Raw genomic sequence first — 20538 nt, 5'->3', positions numbered from 1 at the left:
CCGCCTCCGCCGTCGGCCTCGGCGCGCACGCGCAGTCCGCAGCCAGCAGCCGTGCGCCATGGCGGGCGCGCTGGGCGGGATGTTCGCCAACCAGCCGCCGGGACCCCCGCCGCCCGGACCTCCCGGCGGGGTCGGGCCGGCCGGCCTCATCCCGCCTCCGACGGGGCCCCGCAATCCCAACAACACGCTGGTGGACGAGCTGGAAGCGTCTTTCGAGGTGCCGGAGGGGGGAGGGGGGGGGGAAGGAGGGGGAAAAGGAGGGGGGCAGGGGTCCGTCCAGCGCCGCGCCCTCACCTCTGCGCTTCCCTCCCCGCAGGCCTGCTTCGCCTCGCTGGTCAGCCAGGACTACGTGAATGGCACCGACCAGGAGGAGATCCGCACCGGTGAGGCCCGGCGCGTGGCCGAGCTCCGCTTTGTGGCTGCGCGCTCGGGTTACGTGTGCGGGTGGGAGAGCGTTGGTAGCGGCGTGGTGCGAAAGGGGAGCATCCTGTCAGTACGCTGTATTGTGAGCCTTACACTGAGCCGGCCGCTTGGGCTTGCTGCCAACGTTTCTTGTTCAGCCACAGTGCACGGATTATTGTACCGCTCTTTATCATTATAGAAAACATGATAAAACTACTGGGGAAAAAAATGTTTTCTTGCACCTTTAAGGTAAGTGCTGAGAATTTGCGAAGCAGTGTTTGATGCAGAGAGTTAATACACACCTTGTGCTATTGCCGTGTGCCAGAAATCCCATCCAGAAGAGCGTAAGATTTATTCCAGATGGTGTAGCAAAAGGTGTACTTAGCAGCATGCACTCAAATGCCACCATGGGCCTGCGGTGGCTTTCTGAGAATCTTTTCTGTCTTTCCCTGTTGCTGTTCTACCTGTAGGTGTGGATCAGTGCATCCAGAAATTTCTGGATGTTGCAAGGCAAACGGAATGCTTTTTTCTACAAAAAAGACTGCAGCTGTCTGTCCAGAAACCAGAACAAGTAATTAAAGAGGTATGCTAAATTATAATTGAAGAGGTATGCTAAATTGGTTTACCTTTGTTGCGCTGGACCAGACATGGTGCGCAGCAGTGCAGGTAAATTGCCTCATTTGCACTAATTTTGGGTTTCTCACTGTGCCTGAATTGGTAAAACCTGGCTGTCAGTGTAGCTCTCAGCACAAATCTAAGGAAGTGTGATAGGATGCCTGGTGGTCTGGGGAGAACAGAGCGCAAATAATGTTGATTCATCTGAAGAAACAAATGAGTTTGGTTTTGCTAGAGTAATGATCGTAGAACTGTTGGTTGGAAAGGACGTCAGGAGACTTGCAGGTCCAACCCCCGTTCAAGCAGAGTCCCCTGGTGCACACAGCCCACAGTTGGCCTTTTGAGTAAATCTACAGAAGGAAACTATGCAGCCTTTATCACCCACACAGCACAGAAGTGCTTCCTTGTTGCTTCCTAAGCTCTGACATCGGTAACCTAGAGTATTTGCAGGAACTTGTCACTTAAGGACTTTTAAGCATCCCTTTAAGATTAGCTTGAAAAGTCAGGCTTAAAAATTTGATGTATGTTAAGCAAGGTTCTTTATTACTCCTAGCATTGCTGCCTGTTACTAATACCTATTTTTTTCACCCACAGGATGTTTCAGAGTTAAGAAATGAATTACAAAGAAAAGAAGCATTAATTCAGAAGCATTTGAGTAAACTGCGGCACTGGCAACAAGTCCTGGAAGATATCAGCGTACAGCACAAAAAACCTGCAGAAATGCCCCAAGGTCCCTTAGCATACCTGGAACAGGCATCTGCTAACATTCCTGCTCCAATGAAGCAAACATGAAAACCTGATAGTCTTTTTACTTCATCTGTTTTTTGTATAATGTAATTTGTACTACAAATATAAACAGATAAGATAGAATTAAGTTAAATAAATACTCTTTTTTTGGAGAAAAAAACACTTTGGTTTTATATTTAAATTGAAAGTATACAGAGTTCCTGTTCAGAATGCTTTCTGGTAGAAGTGTACTTTCCACAATATATCCTGTTCTTTCTGGAAGGGATGGTCCTAGCTTTCCCCTGATTGTATCTTGCTAGTATGATGCAAATATACACAAAGGTTCTTGTTAGGATGGATGGATGTCTCTCTGCAAGTGCTTAATTTCTTCATGTAGCTGAGGAGTAAAATGGGATTCAAATCCTCCAGCAGTTGCAGATGAGCTATCCAATGTATAACACGAGTGCTAGTTGGACAATTCCCTCTCCCTGTGTTTGTTGAGGAATTACCTGAATGTTATTTTATTTACAGGTGCTTTTTGTGAATAGCACCATTCCTTCCAGCAATAAGGTGGTTGGTGTGGCTTGATAAATTCAGTCGTTCACCCATTAGGCATTTTGCTGGGTGTCAGAGCAATATGGGGACAATGTATGCAGTTCCCATAAATCTGGAAGTCTGTGCCTCGGTCTGACTCACACTTCAGTATAACACTATTTTGCAAGCCATGAAAGTTGGTCACTTACAAGCAAGTTTTAATGTTCGTACTTACATACTATCCTGATTCATCAGGCTGACTGTTACACAAGTTGAAGTGCACCAGGAACATTACATGACAACGCTATACAAAACAGTCCATTAAGCTAAGCAGAAAACATGTTTACAGCAAGCTGTTTTAAAATTGCTATTCTTAGATGTGTATCACATGCTTCTCAGCATAAAACAACTTTACAAGAAACCAATTTAAAACAAAATTACATTACTATGCAAAAACAGCTGATGAAGCAAGCATATAAACCTAGAGAAATCACTTACTTAGAAGTAATATCTTCATCTGGAGTCTGTAGCAGGACATTAGAGGACAAAATGAATATTTAATGTAATTGTGGAATGATACATTCTCTTGAGTAAAAAGTAATTTTACATAGCAGTATTAAGAATTTTGCTTTTTCTTTTTTTTTATTTTATTTTTTTTAAACAGAGGTTATTAAAAAAATGCATTTTGCTGAAATCTATGCCTGTAATTCCATTATAATTAGATGTAAGAGAGTGCTGTTGTTCCTAACAATATCCTTGGAAATTATTTCGACACTTTTTGTTGCAGAACTTATTAGATTAACATTCCCTAGCAGAAAACAAACAGCTTTTCTGGTAAATCTGAGGAGTATGTAAATTACCTGCTTTAAAAAGAAAAGTATTTAGTAAACCACTCTTGATGCTCAGGGTCTTGTATTTGGTCATCTTTGGTTTGTGGTGGTTCACTGCCATGCATCCTGTGCAAACAAATAAACGTTAGCATTGCTTACAATCTTAACAATATTTAGTATGTAGTTGTTTTTTTGTTTTTGTTTTTTTTTTTCAGAAAAACATTAAAATCCAATGAACAGATCTGTGTTCACATAACTGGGATCCGTGCCAGCTAGACAAAAACTGGGCTAAGAGCACTGGAATTAAGACAAGGAGAGTGTGAAAAGGAGCTAAGCAGCAATGGAGGAATGTTTGAAAGTAATTCTTGACATCTCAGAAGTATAATAATAGGAAGTTTTGAAAAACAAAATGGCAGCTGCAATTCACTTAAAATATACAGTTACTGCATGAAAATTGGACAGAAGTTTTATTTAGAACTGAACATTTTATCTTAATGTTAATTGGTCTCTATAACTGAACCTATTATATAATCCCCAAATTTTCAGGATTCAAGATGCTTTTAATACACTTGTGTTAATTTCACTTAGTTTATGGTAGCACATATGAGTTCATATCATAGTTCATGTTATCTAATCCCAACCACCCTGCTATAGGCAGGGACACCTCCGACTGACCAGGTTGCTCAAAGCCCCACCCAGCCTGTCCTTGAATGCCTCCAGTGAAGGGGCATCCACAACCATGCTGGGCAACCTGCTCCAGTGTCTCACCACCCTCACAGTAAAGAATTTCTTCCTAATATCTAATCTAAATCTACTCTCTTGCTGTATGAAGCCATTTCCCTTCATCCTGTTGCTCCATGCCCTCTTAAAAAGCCCCTCTCCAGCTTTCTTGTAGGCCCTCTTCAGGTACCAGCATCTCACTGTAAGGTATCACAGGAGCCTTTTCTTCTACAATCTGAAGAGCCCCAGCTCTATCCTTGTAGGGGAGGTGCTCCAGCCCTCTGATGATCCTCCTCTGAATCCGCTCCAACAACTCCATGTCCTTCTGTTTGAGGCCCCAGAACTGGATGCAGTACTCCAGGTGGAGGCTCGTAAGAGCAGAGCAGAGGAGCAATCATCTCCATCGACCTGCTGGTGACAATTCTCTTGATGCAACCCAGGATACAGTTGGACTTCTGGGCTGCAACTGCACATTGCTAGTTCATCTTCAATCTTTCATCAGTTGACACTCCCAAAGTCATATTGGTTACCACTAATCACATCATCTTTATTTTCCATGTACCCTAGTAAGGCCTGGAAAATCTGCTCCATGATCTTGCCAGGCACAGAGGTAAGACTGACTGGCCTGTAGTTCCCTGGATCTTCTTTTTTTTTCCCCCTTCTTGAAAATTGGGGTTATTTTTCCTTTTCTCCAGCTAGTGGGAACTTCACCAGAGTGCCATGACCTTTCAAATAAGATGGACAGCAGTTAGGCAGCTTCATCTGCCAGTTTCCCTCAGAACCTGTGGATGAATCTCATCAGGTCCCATGGACTTGTGCACTTTAGGTGGTCAATCTTCATTTACAGTGGGCAGATCCTTCCCAGTTTTTACCTTTGCTTTCTGCAACCTGGGCAGTGTGGATAGAGCCTTTGCTGGTGAAGACTGAGGCAAAGAAGTCATTGAGTACATCAGCTTTCTCCATATCTCTCGTGATCACGTCTCCAGTTTCCTTCCAGAAAGGGTCCACATCTTCCCTGGCCTTCCTTTTATCACTGGTAAACCTGTAGAATTTCTTCTTTTTCCCCTTTATGTCTCTGGCTAGATCCAATTCTACCTGGGTTTTAGCTTTCCTAACCTGATCCCTGGCTGCTCAGACTTCTTGGTAGTCATCCTAGATAACCTGTTCCTGCTTTCACTGCCTGTACATTTCATTTTTATAACAAAGTAAGTCCAGGAGTCCCTTGTTGATCCATGGAGGCCTCCTGGTATTCTTGCCTACCTTCCTCTTTCTTGAGATGTACTGCTTCTGGGCTTATAGGACGTGATCCTTGAAAATACTGACCAGCTTTCTAGGGTCCCTCTTCCCTCTAATGTTTTATCCCATGTCATCCTGCCAAGCCATTTTACGACTGATGGATTTAAAAGAATAAGCAGCAGTCAAGCTACTCTTAATGTCCCTATGTATTACTCTTTAAAATACAAATCTGATTTGCCATGGCAGTCATCTGGCATGACACAATGCTTTCAACTCTAAGACGTAGGAATTGCCAAGCTGGATTCAAGCCAGCACTCTGTGTTACTGTCTTTGGCAGGAGTCAGCACCATCTGCCTTCCAGGAAATAACTCCACAGTATTCAATGTACAGGGTAATTACTGTCCACTAGGATGTAGTTGGGAAGGCTGGCTTTTGTCCTGAAGTATACTGGTAATTTTTTACACGTAAGTATAATTGTACCTATATATAGTATTAACCACATATATTTTTAACTCTTTCCTAGAGTTAATTTACATTTGGGAAATCTTAAACCTTTAAATAATAGCTCATAAATTTGAAGAAAAAACAAGCTTTTCAGCACAAACCCACTAAACTAAGTTGTTTGAAATCAAGAACAGCGAAAGATCTTGATGTGACACTGAGAGACCACTAAGTTTTTGAGTCTCTAAACCCTTTGCCAAATGATTAGCCTAGGTCATTCAAATGTCTCCTAATATAAAAGTTTCATCAACTGGGTGCAAAACAAGGAAACAAAAGTGAGAAACACATCTTCAACAGAATTACTGATAGGGACTCAAAGCTTTAAACAGCCACATTCATTATTAACCACTCCAATATTTCCAGTGCTTCTCCCTTTGTATCTGGTACACTTGTAATGATAAGCTCTGCTGGGCAGTTATTAGTCTACACTTGCAGTTAAATTCTGGGTCTATCTAGAGAAAATTGATCACACGGAATTCACTAAGAGACAGGAATCTTGCATAGCTGTTTATTTCCAGACCTGTAATGTGCTTGGATGTCTACAAGATTCAGAATACAAATTCACTGAAATTCCTTGAAACCACATCAAAATAAACAAATACCTTGTGGAAGTGCTGCTGTCTGAAGTCTGTGCTGTTGGAGAGCCTACTCTGAGGCATCCAGGACTCTGGTCTAAGCTCGTTGATTTTGTTATTTGAGGAGTATTTCTTTTTGATCTCAAGTCACCACTCAAAAAGCTCTTTGCGTAGGAAGCTAAATTTGGTACACTGACAACACGACTGGGCACCTCAACTGGTCTCTTCTGCTGCTTTAAAAAAAAGAAAACTATCACACACACGTCTTTCACACTTATACTATAAAAACAATACTTCATTCCTAGGCAATGTGGGAGGAGCATGCAAAAATGAAGTTTCCCATCTTTTTCTAATTTAGAATACATTCTTTCCAGGGTATGCTGTAAGCACCTATGGGGTTAGGTAGTCTGATTAAAACAACTTGTATATTTGACTCTGAGGTTTTAGATATACACAGAACTCAGTTAGGTGCTGATCAGGGACAAACTGCAAGTAGCACAAATCAAAATTCAAAGTCCTTCTTGATACATACAACATCAAAGTAGCTTCCAGTTACTTGCAATTGATAGCAGTGCTTAATCCAGTGGAAGACTGAGCTGCTTGGGAATCCACTGCTTTGTATTTGCTTAAAAACTTGTACCAATGCACTTCTGCTGAGTTCATGTTTTACTCAGAACCTGCTCACAGGTGAGCCCTATTGGAAAGAATTCTACTGAATAACATTACTATAGGAAATTAACAGGATCTTTTCTGTTCTGGTTATTTGTACGATTCAAAAAGGGGCAAAACATCATGATCTGTAATTTTAATTGAATTACCTATCTTACCTTCATAGGAGTCAAACACCCAGGATTAGGGGTGAAAGAAAAAGATCGATTTCTGTAAGATTCAGTACTGGCTAAAAGTGAATGCTGAAATTTTCTTCCTTCCTGAGGGAAAAAAAATTTATATGTTCTTTGGTATGTAAACATATTTATGTTAGATACTTACAGAGCAGAGAGAAAGTATCAATCTGAAGCAATGTGCAAAACACTGAACAGCGCCTTAAACAGATGCCAAAATATGTACCACCATGTAAAAGTATATCTTACCACCAGCTGCTTAATAATTTCTTCTCTCTCACTTAGTTTATCTTGCAGGCAGCTTATAAGGTGTATATCTTCTGGTCTGGATTCTGGTTTTCTTGTGTTTTCTTCTAATTTTTTAAGTCTGTGCCAAAGAAAGGATGCAGACCAACAAAAATTTTCCTTAGGCCAGGTTCAAGAGATACCTGAGCTGTAGTTTAAATCCCAAGACTAAAACATGGGGACATAATTAGGAGTCTTCAAAAGAACAGTACTTTTAAAAACAGGCACGTGTACGTAGATTATATATAAACACAGAACACTGTGGAGTTCCAAACCAAACTGCCTACCCACTGTAAAAGCCAGCCCCAGTAAAATACTAATTAAGCTTGCACATCATATTACCTATCTAGTTTACTAACGAGAAAAATCTGTACTGCTCTGTCTATTCATATCCATATCTATTTACTTGTTCTCTTTCTGACCCAATAATTTTGGAGTCTACAGGCCAATTCCAAACATATTTGACGGAGGTCTCAGAAATACAAGCTTCCTATAACTTTAATTTAAAAAAGAGGCTCGGATGGTTTGCTGCTTTAGTGAATCCTCTAAGGCAATGCCTGTAGTAAGATTACTGCTCTTTAAATGCCTCAATCAAGAAAAAAGATTCAAATTAGAATTTACACCTTCTTAAAGATGGTGTGGAAACATATGTTTGATGAAACCATGGAAAAAACAACTGATTATTTCATCAGCCAATTTTATGAATTTTGCTGCTCAGGAAACTGAGAGCCATGAAGTTCATTTCCTTTCACTGTATAGTGAAGTTCATTACAGAATACTTTTTTTTTTTATTATTTTATTTTTGGTGAGAGGAAAAATTTGAATGAGAAAAACCCAATATTACACTTTTGATTTAGTGTATCTCACAGTTTAGACATGAACATATAAATGTTCAAAGACCTGCCTACTTGCAGGAAGGTCTCTGCTGGAGCTATGCTGCACAGCTGAGATTTGAGTAAACGACAATGTCAAAAACAAAGGCTATTTGTGGGAGGCCTCTAACGTACAGCCTGAAGAACCACAGAACTACTTACATCCAAAGAAGGCTGCAAAGTGCATCTACTTCCATGATAAAGTGGGGGTTGCAGCTCAAGAATATCCTGAGAAATTTGAAGGGAGTGAGAATGAGCAAGAGGAGCTTAACTTTAATTTTGTTCAGCTGCTGTGCTGAACAAAATTGAGTGCAAGATGATTGATCAAGGTCTCTGGAAGCATTTGTGACAAAGATGATTTTATACATCATAACACTGTAAGATGCTAAGCACAGTGTTTAATTTATTATTCTAAAACTGTATAATGGTTTCCTTTAAACAGTAATCAGCTTGTTACAATGCATCTTTATTTTTGCTTGCAAAGGAAAAACCTATACACTTCTATTTTAGTGCTCATCATATTCTATCCATAAGTAATTTAAATATATACATACAGGAGGAATAATAATAATTTAGAACAGAACTCACTGCCAGTATGAGTCACAGCTTATTTAAATGACATACCCAGCTTCTAAGGAGAAGCTCTTTGCTTAGAGATGCGCCTGAGTGCTGTTGAAATCAGATAACAGTTTTGTTTTCCTTCTGGTGATCTTGTTTTAGTACATCCAGTTCTTTTTTTGTTTCATTTTGAGGCCTACTACCAGTAACCTTTCATTAGTATTAAAATAATTCTGAATTTTCATGTTTTAATACTAGTTTATTATCATTGATGAAAGCACGCAGTTTTCAGGTCTTTTAGTGACTAGAAAGGCAGCTAACAGCACAGCTCTAAGGCTTCTGCTGACTGATCTGACTTCATCACATCACTTGCAGTCTAAGGCTGAACTACACTAACAGTGAGAAAGAGCCAAGTTCTTTGGAGAAGCACTCGTTCTTCAACCTTCAGGAAGTGGAGGGTTTTTTATATGATAGTAGTGGTATTCTGTCTATGGTTAGTTTATACATCAATCCTAATGCTCAAGTGTGACAAAATGTAGATTCATATATTTAATATAATATGAATTAAGTAAAATTAGATTGGAATCTCTGAGATTTTAAGATGAGACTTTGATGCTATACTTTGATCCCATCATAGCAAGCAATTAGAAATAGTTAATAATGCCTACCACCATTCTAAACATAGCAAGAAACATTACAGAAATGCCTTCACAGTGTTTGTCTTTAACAGACAATACATTCTGAAAAATACTATTATTTCATTAGCACCATCAATCAAAAACTAAAAAATGCCCAATACTTTTTTGAGTCCATCCATAACATTGCTTTTTGATGCCAACCCCCAAGACGAAACACATTTATTGAAGAATCGTATTATCTTAATGCCTTTTGTTTGCTACTGCTTCATCGTACCCTAGAGAAACTTTTTCATTTGGGGATTTGTTTTCCCATTAAAAACAAACAAACATAAAAAACCTTTCACTGTTCTGATCCTAATCCTTATAGAATGTTTCTGTCCCTGAGGTGGAATTCTCACAACTGAGGAGAACAGAAAAGATTACTTCAAGCAGATTACTGGCTATACTTACTTGGCAACAATAGCAGTGTTAATTTTAAATAATCAGTTACAAAAATTTGGCAAGTTTTGCAGATAAAAAGCCACAATGAGTAGAAACAACTGTACAATTTAACAGCAGAAACAAATATATTAATGAAGACAAGGTGACTGATGTTAATGTTACAGTAAAAAGCTGTTATTTTTATACACTCACCAATTTAACTATTGCCTTACCTGAATTATTGGCCCTGCAAAAGCAAAACAAGACCTGTAGGCTGATGTTCCACATTTTCTATCAGTTAACCTCAGAGCAGCTGTATCAGATGCCTACAACCATTTGAGCTCTTTGATTTTCTCCTCCTATTTGAAAGATTTCTCCTTACATAATTTCCATTAATGCTGCTTCTGTTTACTACAGTAGAGCTACACCATCTATCCCCTGTAAAGATTATCCTCCAGCCAGCAGCATTACCATTTTGAGGCCTTTCAGACCTCGCTGCTGACATGTGACTAATTCTTCTCTTCATGAACAGAAGTTCTCAACTCCTCCAAGGCAGCTGGAGGGCACTGATGAAACTCTGCTTGCAATTCTTTCTGTTATCTTGTTTCAAAAGCTTAAAATGAAAGACGCTTTCAGTATTTCTCCAAAGAACACAGAGGAAAAAACTTTCTCTCTCATTCTTTAAATATCCACCAACTGGTAGACAGCAATAACATTACTCTGGCCACTCTGACAGCCTGCAGAGGCACATCCCTTGGGTGCATTTCTCTAGACTATGAAGCACGTAATTTAACAGCTCCTCTTATACATACAGATGGAGTAGTGGGGAGCATACATTCCACACAGCTGCAGAAATGAACTAAAAGGCATTCCTGTGCCAGATCCCTCAACCCCTTTGCAAACAGAACGTGTTAAATATTATGACCCAGAAACTTCAAAGGATTCAATGGCCATAGAAATGCACCGGCCAACTGCAATCTTGTTTCCCACGTGAAAAGTAAGTACTCCAGTATCTTGTGAGGACATGGGGACACTGCTACTACTGCAACACAATGCATGCTCTGAGCCTAACAGGATGCAGTCCACTTTCTGAAAGACAGGCAAGACTATGAACTTGCCCTTCTGTGCCCCGACAGCATGTTACAGGTCCAGACTTTTGTGAGCACAGAGGCTCTGTCAGTTTCTGCTCTGACTGCCTCACCCTGCAGGGCAAAACTGGCTGCTACAGCCACAGTACAATCACAGAGAGTACATACAGCGTTCCCAGGTGTTGCTTTTACCATTGTTTTCAGCTACAGAGAATGGGTTTAAAAAGCTAACATTTATTCTCAGAGACTTCTACATTTTTTTAATATGTCTTGAATGACTTTGGGATTTACTGTTTCCAATCCTTTTCAAACTCAGTCAGTGTTATGCAGCTTTTTTCTGGTCACCCCTGTGAGGCCACACTGGACAAATTTCTCCATGATGTAGAACTGAACAGTTATTTCAAGTGTTTTTCAGAATGGTTGGAAAAAAGAATATGATACTATTGGTTTTGCAGAACTCCCAGTATCTATAAGTAGAATTAGTACTTAAAAAAAGAAATTCTAATATTACAGTTAGAACATCTCTATTACTAGCTTCAATAAAACACTCCCTAGAAAGCACTGTGAAGTGAAATTAAGGCAAACCTTTTGTGTTGTCTCTCCTTATCCTGAAGCAGTGCAGGTTCTTGCTTCTGTGTCTCCAACTCAGCACTGAGTAATTCCATTGTGTCCTTCAAAAGTGAGTTCTCTTTTTTGAGCTCAGAAATTTCACTCTGACATTTTTCCAGTTCATCATGAAGAGATCTGATCTGGTTCTGGCTGCTTCCTTCCTACGAAAATACAAAAAATATTTACTCATAGCCTCTTATAATTTAACCTGAAGACCTCATTGGACTTGCATGCATTGAATTTGAGTGAACTGATTTATCAAATTTACGTGAAATTCTATGTGTGTGACAAAATCTGCGATCACATTTTCCCAAACATGCATTATATTCTCCATAAAACATACATTTTTGTAATGCTCATTCATTTACTTGTGTTGAAGACTCAATCTTTAAATCAAAAAAAGTCTGCCTGTAGGGAAAAGCTGATAAGCAAGATTAACATTTTTAAGTACGAGATGAAGAAAGGAAACAGACTGTATTTCTGCAAGAGAATATTATGCTCGGACAGAGAAAAGTGATGTTACTGCTTTCAGAAAACATAATCAGATAATGAAGTAGGAACTGGATTCTTGCCTGTTGCTTCTTCAAGGTCCTCACACTCCTCAACTCCATTTGGAGCTCTTCTATTTGTTTTTTGAGGTTAGTGCATGATGTCTGCTGCTCAGAAATTTCTACCCTTAGAGATCCTAGTAACACCAGAGGGATAATAATTAGGGCAGTTGGAGGCCAGGTGGGCAGGGGAGGTAGATATAGACAATGTTGATGCAAACATTAATACAATTACATTTTGCTTTCTCCCTTGGTGCCTTTGCCATTAGTAAACAGTAATAGGAAAAAAAAAAAAAAAAAGAACACATCCTCACTGGTAAAAGCCAAACCTATTAATAGACAACTCAACTAAGCAATAGTACAAAGATGCAGGGCTACAACTGCAACAACTCAGTGTCAGAATCAGAGAAGTAAGGTCTGTGTCACTGCAATTGCTTCTTCTAACCTTGGACTTAACTGCAGCACTCTTGAGCTTCATTGCAAAGTCCACTGCTGTTTTATAAAAAGCCATAATGAAGGCTGAGAGCTCTGTTTGTGTTATCGAAATGCAACACTTAAATAAGCAGATCTGTCATGTACTGCTATTTTGTAGACTGTGTAGAAGTTCCAGGATGGATCAAGTACAAGGAGAACAATGCTTGCTTCTCTCATTCTTACAATTTTCCTTGAAGAAGCAGAACATAAATTATCTATTGAATGTATTAACTTTAGAGAGCAACAAATCTTTCTAATAAATTAGAATGATTGAAAAAAAAGCAAGAACAGATCCTCTTCATTCTTGAAGTATTTCTAAATTATTATTTCTTTAGTTAAGAAGCATTTTATAAGTGAGCTTTAATAACCTGAATGTAGGCCTGGAGATATTACACGTTCTCATACCGCAGTGTTCTGTTTAGATCTGAACTATTCAGGGAGCTCTGTAAACTGAATAAAGAATACGTATGTAGCCACAGATCTTACTGCTGAACTCAGCAGAAAGACTTGAATCACATATAATAATTCTCCACACAGAAAAAAAGAGGGAATATATATACCAACTACAATTTTCCTATTCAATACATCCATTTATATATACTTGTATGCTGTATACAAGCTGCTGACAGCACAGTGAGGTCAACAAACAAAGGCTAAGTATGTATTGCTGGAAGTGTAGGGTATGGGAAAGGAGATGATCCAGAAAATGGGAAGGAAAATGAATGGGTTGAATACCACCACTTCAAAGCATATCATCAAGCAGTAGGAGCTGTGTATACATAAGGCATTATACCTAGCAACAGAGTTTGCTGCTTCTGTATCTGCTCGAGTTCATCCTGTAATTCTTTCTTTGCTCTCTCTTCCAAGGTTTGCATTTCCAGCCTATGAGACTGATGTTGGATTTTGAAAGTCTCATTAAATTCCTTTTTCAAACGCTCTTCTGCCTCCTGTAAGCAAACACCCCCCCCAAAAAGAAAGCAGTCAGAGCCTATGTATCACCTTATTGGTTTACTTGTAAACCTGGATGAATCTGGTCTTTCACTGCAGAACTTTTATTATTTTCATCATCATTTTGTGTGACACTTCATCAACATAAGAATAAAAATGACCAGAAGATGAAAATGAAAACTTAATATGGACAAGATAAACTATCACAATATCTTCTATTAGATTTGTTGTGCAAAATGAAATAACAACAGTGACATACTTATTTGGCACTAAAAAAATATTTTTACCATTCACCAGAGACCCAGATTTGACCTGAATACCTTTTCTTATCACACTGTGTCAGACAAAGGCTTCTATCTTTCATTTAGTCTTTCTTGGACAGAACTTCTCGTTGTCACTGGAAGTGCTACTGATACCTTCCTGGAGTAGTTGCTCTGTAGTGGCTCTGAGAACAAGCTCCTATTACCAGTTTCATTTTTATCAGCTACTGCCTCCAGCTTGGTTTGATAAAGCTGGGATTTGATTCTCAATATGTAAACAAAACATTAAATCATTTTTATAGGGGTTTTACCAAATGCATTTAAAAAGGTTTTCCCTAACGTATGTAATACAGAAAAGAGACATATTAAATCCAAGGCTACAAGTGCATTTACACTTTTAAGCTTTTTTTTTCCCACTTGAACAGCTATTTTCTTCAGTACTTCATTATACTGCATTAACATTTTGTCACTGAAAAAAATCCCCTTGAACCTTTAGAAGCTTTCATTATCTACCTATAGAATTCATTTTTTGAAAGCATCTGATTCCTGTTAATAAAACAGGAGCTTATATATAGTATAAAAATAAATTTGCATTCATCTTAGCCTAACTACAGACTAGGACACAGTATTTTATAGAAATAATTTCATTCATACTGTGATCTCAGTAAAAGAAGTTAAAATGAAAATACCACCACCACAAACCAACAAAAAACCCAACCCTTAAGATAACAAGGTTTCAAAATCACAGAATAGCTCCTTATGAGCCACAGTGGCAGCATACAGTTAAGGTAACAGGTAATAAGTGAGCTGATACCAGGGGTTCCTAACCCTATTTAGCCCACGCTTCTGGTTTTTTTTTGTTTGTTTTTTTTTTTTGTTTTTTGTTTTTTTTAAACTCATCTCATAACCTGACCTTGAGTTCCTGTTTTTTGTTTTTCTCCAACATTTTTAAAACTTTTTGATGTGACGCTTCCAGCTGCAGTTTAACGTTCTGGTTTTCTTTAATGGTGTTTTGAAGATCCTGCAAAAGCTTCTCCTTTTCTTTGCTGGACTGCAGATTGTGTTTCTTCAGTGACTCCTTGAAATTATCTGCTTGTTGGTCTAATATTTGCCTCAGCTGAGCCACCTGCCAGAAAAGCAGGAAAGGATTAATGGCTGTACTAACAATGGAGAAGAATTACGTAAATCTGAGCACATTCCATGATCTTGTGATGCTCCGTGAAAAACAGCAAGATGTTTGTTTCATGCAATGAGCCCCTTGCTTCACTGAAGAAGGGAGCTAAGTGATTTTTTCCAGATAGCCAATATAGCAATCCAGAATGGTTACTCAACTGAAAATATTCAAAGACAAACTTTAAAAGCTTTTTTTTCATAGCGATGCTATTAAGCAGGAAAATTTGAATTCATCATTTGAAACATTTTCATTTAGAAACTTAATTTCTTTATTTAAAATGACAGACAAAATAAGGTACTCAAATGCTACTCAGTTTTACTCTTACTATGGTGCTACTACATCAAAGCAGTAACAGTAGAAGTAGTAACAACATAATAACAGAATGCTATTTTATTGCTGTCTTAAGGCTTACTTCAGTTACCTCAGTTAACTTCACAGTTAACTGCTTTCCAAGATGGCAAGTCCTGATTGCAGGGACAGGAGCAAGCACAACAGGCACACCTCTGCAGCTGCTATAATTGTTTGATGATACTCACAAGCCTGCCACCAAGGTTCTGATGAATCCCGCCCTTCTATTTTATGTACCTTGTAATTCCAGAATAGTCTCTTTACAGTTGTTGAACAGATCTTGTCGTGCAAAAGTAAGGGATTGGAGGACTCCAAAAAATTAGCATTCAGTCCACACGAGACTTTATATCTTTCCTTCCAAGGCACCAAATAGGTGCAAATCTGGCTTATTTATCAAGAAAAAAATAAAAAAGTCAGTGATATGGAAATATTGCAGTTTTGAAGTAAGTCTCCAGAGAAGACTAATTATCATGATTCTGTCTACTCTGCACAGTACTCTAGCTCTGTCAGCCCAACCAAAAATATGCCTTATGCTGCTAAGAAAGCTATTTTTAGATGTGAAATATCATCCAGGTTAGAACTGGATTAGTAACAGCACATTGCCTAGTCTCTGAGGCGGAAGCTCTGGGCTGAGCCACTGCAAAGTTCCCAGCTGGGAATCACGCCCTGTGTGAAACATAATGTGACACAGTGAATGGTTGTTTGTTGGCTGTGAACAGCCAAATATCTATAAAAGGAAAGTATTGTCACTTGAAACTACTTCATTTCTCTGGTGAAGTAATTTCAATTGCTTAGAGGCAATACCTCCAAGTAACTGGTTCAGAAAGTAACAAAAAAATACCAACAACAATGCAAATTTTTGCTTCAGAGGAACCATTTCCATTTTCACACCACTGTTAGACTGCAGGATGCACTGGATTGTTTTTTAGCGCATCTGTTCATACTCACATGATGCTGTGAATATAACATACAATATGATGCACACTATATTACTTGCTTTATGTAGTTAGCAACAATATTTTCTCAGCATTCCTTGCATCTACTATGAACTCACAGTATCATAGGACTAGCAGATAGGAAACAGGCTTCCTCTCCTGTTGCTCTGGCCTGAATTCATGACTTCAAGAAAAGTAATTTCATGGCTCACTGCTTTACTTTTTGCATCTGCAAAACCTGAACAATAATTATTTCATGAAATAAGCCTTTTGATTTCTTTGAGGCCTTCCAATGGAACATATGCGCATAAATGTATGCAATATTATCAGGTTGGACAGTACCCATCTCTTTCCCTTATACCTCAAATCAGTACAACTTTCAGGTACTACATATGCCAGCATACCATAATAAGTTTGCAGCTTTGAATAGACTAGGATATTTTTTTCCCTTAAGGGAAGATTAGAAAAGAATAAAGATGACTGATTTCTGAGAACCTGCACATTGCATTAGATGCAAAGAAGTCACTTGGGTAGCCAACACAAGTTGGATTGATCTGAAATTCTCCCAACGAAGAACACTGTAGAAAACAGTGACATGCAGATGTGTAATAAAACCTAAAACCAGGACTTAGCCAGAAATTTAGAACATTAAGAGCTACATTTATATTCTGCATTTGTAACAGTGAGTAATGGATAGACTGTCAGAATGCAACTGTTTGGTACTGGAACAGGCAGAGGACTGCATTTCATTCAGAACTATCACAGCTGAATGGGGAGAAAAGCAGATATTATATAGTAAAAGACCACAACAAATGCCGTGCTGAAATATACCACACACCAAGCAGTATAAAAGGAAGGGGAAAGTGAAAGCAGGTGGGACAACATCTTGCTTAGGCCCCTGATGGGTCTACCTGTTCTTTCTCCGTCTTTGAACACCGAAAGAGGTCTTATTATAGCCACTCAGAAATTACAAAAGCCAGCTGAGAAAAAAATCTCAGGTTTCATCTCTTGCTATGCAAGATCCTACTGAACTTCCTGGAAGTGAAACTGCTTAAAAGCAGTGAAAATACAAAGTGATGGAAATTACAGTCAGTCAGTCACACAGCAGTTACCTCTAATTCACTTGTTCAGCAGTGTTAGCTACCTAATTCCTGTTGCTGTCCATTACTTTAAACTAAACAGGATTTTGCGTATTTGGGAATATTCTGATTTTCTTTGGTAATATTTTGGCTTCTTAAAACCCAGATTGGCAGGAAAAAGTAGAAAACACTTCTCATGATGAAAGCACTCTTTACCTCGTTAAGCAATTGCTTTACAGGGGTTCTATTTTCTTTTGTTTTTTTTACAGAAAGTTATCCAACCTGCAGGCATGGCTTTTCAAATCATGACATTTTATTGTACAAATATTTTGGCAGATAAAGTAGTCTAGAAAATTTGCATTGCTTGGCTTGCACCTAACTATGCCCACAGGTGGATAGTCTAATAGCAGAACATCTCAGGTACTCATTTCCAGATTAATACACGTTAGCAGATTTCTATTGCAACTTAGATATAACTGGAACAGGGAATAATACATAAGGTACATAATCTTAAAAGTTACTTCGGAGTCATGATGCTTTCTCTACTTCATTTTTGATCTTGAGAACATAGGCACGTAAATAATTGCTAATATATGAACTACTGCATGCTCTAACCTGCTTCAGTCACCCCATCAGCTACTTCATCAGGCAGGCAGAGCAAAAATAATGAGCCACTCAATCTTTCTTACCATTCAATTTTCTTGCTTAAGGGAGAAAGCAAACAAGAAAGCCCTTTTACATGTCTACACACACAAACAAAAACAAACAGAAGATTTCAAATCTACACAGCCCCATAGGTAAACAGTCAGAGTCACCATACAACACAGAGACAAATTCCTTAGCATAAAGCCATAATATAACACCAGAGACTGGTATATTATGAAATTTATCAAAATAAATAAGCATGTCAAAAATCTTCATAGACATTAAGGAACAGTGTTTTTTGTTATTTCTACCTTGCATATTTTCTTGAATGACAATGACAGCAAATATGATTACACAGAATTATAGAATTGTTTGAGTTGGAAGGGACCCACAAAGGCCATCTAGTCCAGCTTCCCTGCTGTGAACAGGGACATTTATATTTACAGAGCATGGTCCAGCCTGACCTTGAATACCTTCAAGGACGGGGCATCCATCACATCTCTGGGCAACCTGTTACACACGTAATCAAGAGTCGTCCAGAAGAAAAAATGAAAAGCCCTTTTATTACTAACTTACATTTATGACTAAGCTTACCTCAAGTGAAGAGTTTTGAAGTTTCCCAGTTAGGGCTTCTTTTTCTTTCTCTAGTTGCTTTATTTCACACTCAGATTTTCTTTTAAATTCCTCTAGCTGCGTCTGGAGTTCCTTAAGTCCAGAAAGAAAAGAAGAGTACACAATTTACTTAAGATTTCCTTAGTAACTTTCTGCAACGCTCTAAGAAGAGATGATTATAAGCAATAATATTTGTAGCCTAGAAGTAATAAACATCTACTTTAAAAAAAAAAAACTATATTATGAAATGATCAGCATTTAAGTTTCATCTGACTTGCGTGAGGAGCTTGTAACATCATTTTAAGTATAACTTGTACAAAACCATCCTCATAAAACAATACTGCATGTAACAGACAAAGTCCTTTTAGTAAGGCTTACACTTCATAGTGCAACTACGTTCCCTGAAACACCGTATCTTCACACACAGATCTCTCACAACCAGATGAAATAATTTACTCTCATAGATTCCTTTATGAGAAGTGGTAGTGCACAAATGCACAAACTTCAGCAGTTTCATAAACAGAAATGAATTCTTCTAAAGAGCACTTAGCACAATTCCTAGCCTCCAGAATCTGGAAGGGACTACAAAACATAGCAGTAAGTGACAGGACTCCTTCCATGACTTCAGAGCTCATCTGCGAGAGTTTTGATTATTCTCAAAGATGTTGAACTTGGAAAGGTACAGCAGCATTAAAACCGAGATAAAAAAAAGCAACAATAGAGGTCTATACAACACTTGGCCAGCCTGATTGTTCAGTTCTACAGTCTGCTCTAATACATGTGTTTATTTCTTTTGTCTAATAAGATCCTGAGAAACACATCACACAAAATACAGTAGGAGATGAAGAATAGATCTGGCCTTAATTTACACTCTAGTTTGGCAAACTGCTTAGACACACACTGAGTGTGAGCATCACTGCACATTAAAACACATGCTTAAAATTAAACACATTGCCCTACATTTCAATGCATTTCTGCCCCCACTGGTGTTCCTACTGCACAGAAACATTACAGACTGCAAACTTACAAAGGACTGCTAGGTAAGATAACAGAATTTATCACAGCACTTCTCACAAAGGTGGAATTCTCTGAAGAATGTCTTAAGTCAATTGTTGCTAATGTGTACCAATAAGAAAATTGAAGCTCAGCCATTTGCAACACAGTGAGAGAGAGCACTGCTCAGGACACTTGTCTGAATCCACAAAGACAATCATTCTTTGTGACTTAACTTAAATAAGGTCATGCATACACACTCATGTTTTCATTTGTAACTAGTGGTCGTGTCAGTAAGAACACTTGCCTTCCAAACCCATTTACTAACACTTCGTAGAACTGCTCCTCAGCCTAAACAATGCCAAGTTTTGATTAAATCAAAGTATTTGAGTATTTTATAGCAGAGATCCATGGAAATTGAAGTCAGAAATTGGAATACACCCACAATACATATTTCTTCAGGAGTGAACTCACATTAATCACTCCAGCTGCCACATGAAAAGCATGTAATTCTAAGTGTTGCTAAGAAGGCAGTTCGTCACATCAAGGATAAAGTCACCTTCCTGCCTCTGGAGCTTTATGCAAAAATACATCAGCTTGACGTTTTTTCCCCTCCATTTTTTTCTTTTCCTCTTAGTAAAACCATAGCAAGAAAATCCTCCATTTTATGATTCAAAATGCCTCCAGTAAGGATAAATCAAATGATGTCACTGTGACCAATAAGATTAAAAACAGATGAATTAGAGCTTCTATAAATAGAACACTTCTACCTCCTGCTTTTTGCAGCTTGCTTGAAGTTTTAGATTAACTTGATTACCTTCATATGCTTCATTATGAATCTTCCAACCCATTTAACAGCATTCCTTCAGACAAGTCTTCCCCTTATGGAACTGATAGTTGCCTTTACAATGCAAGTTCTCTGTGTCTTTTAATTCATACCTTTTTTAACTAGCTACACCTTTCATAATTTATAAATCACATTCGTTATATAACTTGACAAAACCAAGGTGGAATTCTGGGGACCGTTACCCATCTTGTAGGGAATACTCTACTCCAGTGGGTATTCTCTGT

The 20538-nt window shown here is 38.5% G+C and overlaps 2 protein-coding genes across 11 annotated transcripts in view; one reads left to right on the top strand and one right to left on the bottom strand.

Moving 5' to 3' along the window:
• The first annotated feature begins 10 nt into the window (after positions 1 to 10).
• On the top strand, positions 11 to 2938 carry MED28 (mediator complex subunit 28). The gene is made up of 4 exons (XM_048941202.1): positions 11 to 217; positions 317 to 383; positions 873 to 985; positions 1612 to 2938. Exons 1-4 carry the CDS (start codon positions 59 to 61, stop codon positions 1807 to 1809), a joined length of 537 nt encoding a protein of 178 aa, XP_048797159.1. The 5' UTR covers positions 11 to 58; the 3' UTR covers positions 1810 to 2938.
• FAM184B (family with sequence similarity 184 member B) overlaps positions 2474 to 20538 on the bottom strand; it is a 44566-nt gene continuing 26501 nt past the window's right edge. For 6 of the 10 annotated variants that reach the window (XM_048941192.1, XM_048941190.1, XM_048941191.1 and 3 more), the window contains 11 exons: positions 18457 to 18567; positions 15441 to 15584; positions 14595 to 14807; positions 13267 to 13420; positions 12024 to 12136; positions 11428 to 11612; positions 8301 to 8366; positions 7231 to 7348; positions 6967 to 7068; positions 6167 to 6372; positions 2474 to 3233 (listed from right to left, as the gene is read on the bottom strand). In XM_048941192.1, the coding sequence (XP_048797149.1) occupies positions 3143 to 3233; positions 6167 to 6372; positions 6967 to 7068; positions 7231 to 7348; positions 8301 to 8366; positions 11428 to 11612; positions 12024 to 12136; positions 13267 to 13420; positions 14595 to 14807; positions 15441 to 15584; positions 18457 to 18567 (1503 nt within the window). In that variant the 3' untranslated portion in view covers positions 2474 to 3142. The remainder of the gene's footprint in view (positions 3234 to 6166; positions 6373 to 6966; positions 7069 to 7230; positions 7349 to 8300; positions 8367 to 11427; positions 11613 to 12023; positions 12137 to 13266; positions 13421 to 14594; positions 14808 to 15440; positions 15585 to 18456; positions 18568 to 20538) is intronic. The other 4 variants (XM_048941195.1, XM_048941197.1, XM_048941198.1 and 1 more) reach the window with 4 other exon arrangements.

This window comes from Lagopus muta, chromosome 4 (assembly GCF_023343835.1).
Source record: "Lagopus muta isolate bLagMut1 chromosome 4, bLagMut1 primary, whole genome shotgun sequence".
Lineage (NCBI taxonomy): Eukaryota > Metazoa > Chordata > Aves > Galliformes > Phasianidae > Lagopus > Lagopus muta.
This window is presented reverse-complemented; position numbering and strand designations above follow the sequence as displayed.

Bases quoted from the DNA above. Each gene is read 5' to 3' on its own strand.
- MED28 (XM_048941202.1), top strand. From the start codon at position 59: ATGGCGGGCGCGCTGGGCGGGATGTTCGCCAACCAGCCGCCGGGACCC. The intron at 384-872 runs GTGAGGCCCGGC...TTCTACCTGTAG, and splicing joins CCAGGAGGAGATCCGCACCG to GTGTGGATCAGTGCATCCAG. The intron at 986-1,611 runs GTATGCTAAATT...TTTCACCCACAG, and splicing joins CAGAACAAGTAATTAAAGAG to GATGTTTCAGAGTTAAGAAA.